The sequence below is a fragment of the Camarhynchus parvulus genome, chromosome 21 (genome assembly GCF_901933205.1).
Source record: "Camarhynchus parvulus chromosome 21, STF_HiC, whole genome shotgun sequence".
Classification (NCBI taxonomy): domain Eukaryota; kingdom Metazoa; phylum Chordata; class Aves; order Passeriformes; family Thraupidae; genus Camarhynchus; species Camarhynchus parvulus.
In genome coordinates this window covers 5,888,947-5,891,978 of record NC_044591.1, presented here as the reverse complement: position 1 = coordinate 5,891,978, position 3,032 = coordinate 5,888,947, and the positions used below count along the sequence as shown (strand labels likewise).

Sequence of the window (3,032 nt, the reverse complement as noted above, 5' to 3'; positions counted from 1 at the left end):
TTCAGTGTCACTGGCTGGGATTCCCCCTTCAACTCCAGCTTGGGAAACTTCAGTTCTAGTACAACAGCTTCCTGTTTGTGCTGTTCTGAGTGTGTATTCCCAAGGTGGCAAAACTCTCCTAACCTTTTTTATTGCTGGACACAAGGAACAATTTTTTTATCGGAAGATGAACAAGCATTCATGTCCCACTTTTACAGGCATTTTTAAACTGCTGCCCTTTTACCTCATTTCATATCCTTGAAGAAGCTTTACCAGGGGATTACAGCAGTCACAGAAAACATTTCTTCTGACAGATCATTACAAGGGCATGAGAAGAAATATCTTTCCATCACAACCTACTTAGAAACCCAAACTCCTCATGTCTTCTTTAACTCTTACAGTCCTTCCCTTACTTTTCTCCCCATCTGAGCTGAGTCAGACCTGTGGCTGTTCTTTCGTGGCATCTTCTGAATCTTCTGAATTTGCCTGTGTTGCTGGATCTCTGTTGATTGTGTCAGGTGGGGACTGGCTGGGATTCAGCCCACGTGGTGTCACCTGTTCAGGGATGTCATCAAGTTTCTGGTTTGTCCGTGCCACTTGCTTTCCCATTTGAACAGCTTCATCATAGGAAGGTGGCAGGTCCATGGCATAGAGGCTGTAGGCTGGAGGAGACACAGTGTTCTTATCCATATCCACAAATACCAAGGGAATCTGGACACTTGGAGGGTACTGCCATGAGCTGTATGCTGGGAAGAAAAAGAATTTAAAATAAAAATTAAACACCTGCATGGGACACTGATATATGAAGGGCTAATCCTGCTTTTTTCCTGGAAATTACAGACTTTAGTGTTTTCAGGATGAATGCACTGTATACCAAAGCTGTCCATAAAGAGTCACTCCTGATTTTCAGTGTCTCACTGTCACCCTGATCCCTCCCTTCACCTCTTGTGCCCACCCTGTGGGGCTGGAAGTTGTTCTGGGAGCTCACTGGGAATTGCTGTTCCTGCAGGGCTGGACAGAGCTCCAGGCACAGGGTGAGGAGCAGGTGACTGCCAGGATACTCACAGGTCACTGTGCTGTGGGCAGTGCTGTCACTGTCAATGCCAATCACGGCCAGGTCACAGGGGTGCCGAGGGAAGGGCTCCACTGGGAGCCTTTTCTTCCTGCAGCAGAACTTGACACAGCTCGCTGAGACGCCACAGAGCAGGAGCAGGAACACCAGCAGCAAGATCAGCCTGAAAGAGGGGGAACACCTGCAGTGCACTGCTTGTGTTGTACTGCTTCTAAACCAGAATATCATGTCACCCAAAATGGTCAGAAGACAGGCCAAGCCTCCTTTAGTTCTGATTGGGTGCTGGATCCTGGGTTAGAAAGTTGGATCACAAACACTCAGTCGTGAGTTGAAGAATTACTGCCCAGCAGTACAACCCGTTCTGGCTCACAGGTGCTGAGACATTTCACTGTTTTGGGTTATTTCTACTTCTGTGCAGGCAGAATGGCTCTGCTTTCCACAGCAAGAGAGGGTTTGTACTTGGAGGGAAGTACAAGCATGAACTTTCACAAGTCTAGAGCCCCTCTTTATGAATGAGCACGGAGATGATATTCTATTAAATTATATTTATGCCTTGAAAACACAATTCCATCTCTAGCTATTGCTTAAGGAAGTTTATAATTTAACAATTTACAATGTACCTAGACTGATATACCTGTGTTTCAGGTTCTCCACTGAAACTCCGCCTTCCCACCTCTCAGTTTCTCAATCCAGACTCCCTCCTGGAGGCTTTCAGAAGCCTTCTCAATCTATTTTTGGTAACTGTGTCTTTTTAAACAGCTCTGTGTATCAACCAAAACTGCTCCACACTGAAGGAGGTGAAGTAATCAACTCCCTCTGTGTGCTCAAAGCCAATGTATGGACAGAGTGCAAGCTATGCAAACAATGTCAGGGCACCTATACCAGGTGTGAGGTGGGAAATGAATCCTGTTGGGAATCCTCTCTCTGGCCCCAGTTTGCCCCTCCCAGCAGGTTGTGCTCAGCTCTGTGCCCAGCAGAGGGGACAGTCCCTGTCCCTGTCCCATAGAAGGGAGTGAGCCGGGGATGGGGCAGGGCCAGGGCCCAGCAAATCCCTGCTGAAGCTGCCCTGTGAGAAGAGCCAATGGCCAGCAAGGCTCTGGCTATTTAGGAAGAACAAACAAACCCTGGAGTTCAACTCCAGAGCACCTCAGAAGGGAAAGATGACACAGCCCTCAGTGAATGCTGGTCCCCACCTGACACCCAATCTCCCCTGGCCTCATCCAGGGGAAAACAGAGAATCCCTTCCCTGATCCTGCCTGAGCAAAGCCTCTCCACTGCCTTGCTCCAAGTGCTGCTCATAAAAACTTCCAAATGGTTCTGGGTTAGGAAGATTAAAAGCCAACTTACCAGACATACCACAGATTTGTCCAATCAGACATGTTCTGAGGGCATCTGTGAAGGAAGGCAGATGATTCACTGCTTTAAACCGTGCATGTATGACAGGGAATGCACTTCCCTGGGGTGGAAAAGGGAAAGCACTCAGTGAGAGTATGGAGCAAAACCACTTTAGATTGTTCTTCATGGTTGTACCATTACTCCAGATGAGAACATGCAAACAATCCCACTGTAAAAGTTGCTTCTGAATCAATAAATGTTTTTATTGAATGGTGCTTTACTCTGGCTTGGGAGAGAGAATGACTTGTGCATGATTCCCAAAAAGCCAAATCAGTGTTATTTAAAGGTAGCTGAGATGAGGTGCCTCATACCAGAGACCTGTCTGAAAATGCTGGTGTGGACAACTACCTGTGTCCCCCAGATATTTTAAAGTTATTTTGCCATAGCTCCAGTGCAGCCAGAAATGGCTTTTTTCAGCTCTAGTGCAGTACAAAGGAGGAGAACAGCTCCTGTGCTATTTCAGCCGAGTTGTGTGTGCCGAACCTCCTGCAATGGATTTCCTGTGCCAGAACAATGGCTCTGGCCACAGCACAGCCTCTGCAAACTGGTCACAAGTGACACCTGGGAGTCGTCTTGGGAGAGAACC

General features: G+C 47.5%; 1 protein-coding gene across 1 annotated transcript; it reads right to left on the bottom strand.

Annotated features, from left to right (window-relative positions):
• Nucleotides 1-414: 414 nt before the first annotated feature.
• Nucleotides 415-2,430, bottom strand: TMEM52 (transmembrane protein 52). Its single transcript, XM_030964022.1, has 3 exons — nt 2,399-2,430; nt 1,045-1,214; nt 415-725 (listed from the first exon to the last, which is right to left on the bottom strand). The coding sequence occupies exons 1-3, from the start codon at nt 2,428-2,430 to the stop codon at nt 415-417; spliced, it is 513 nt and encodes a 170-aa protein (XP_030819882.1).
• Between the last annotated feature and the right edge of the window lie 602 nt (nt 2,431-3,032).

Coding starts and splice junctions, on each gene's coding strand:
- TMEM52 (XM_030964022.1), bottom strand. CDS start 2,430: ATGTCTGATTGGACAAATCTGTGGTATGTCTG. Junction 1,215..2,398: donor ACAAATCTGTGGTATGTCTG/GTAAGTTGGCTT, acceptor CCCCTCTTTCAG/GCTGATCTTGCTGCTGGTGT. Junction 726..1,044: donor TGCCCACAGCACAGTGACCT/GTGAGTATCCTG, acceptor TTTTCTTCCCAG/CATACAGCTCATGGCAGTAC.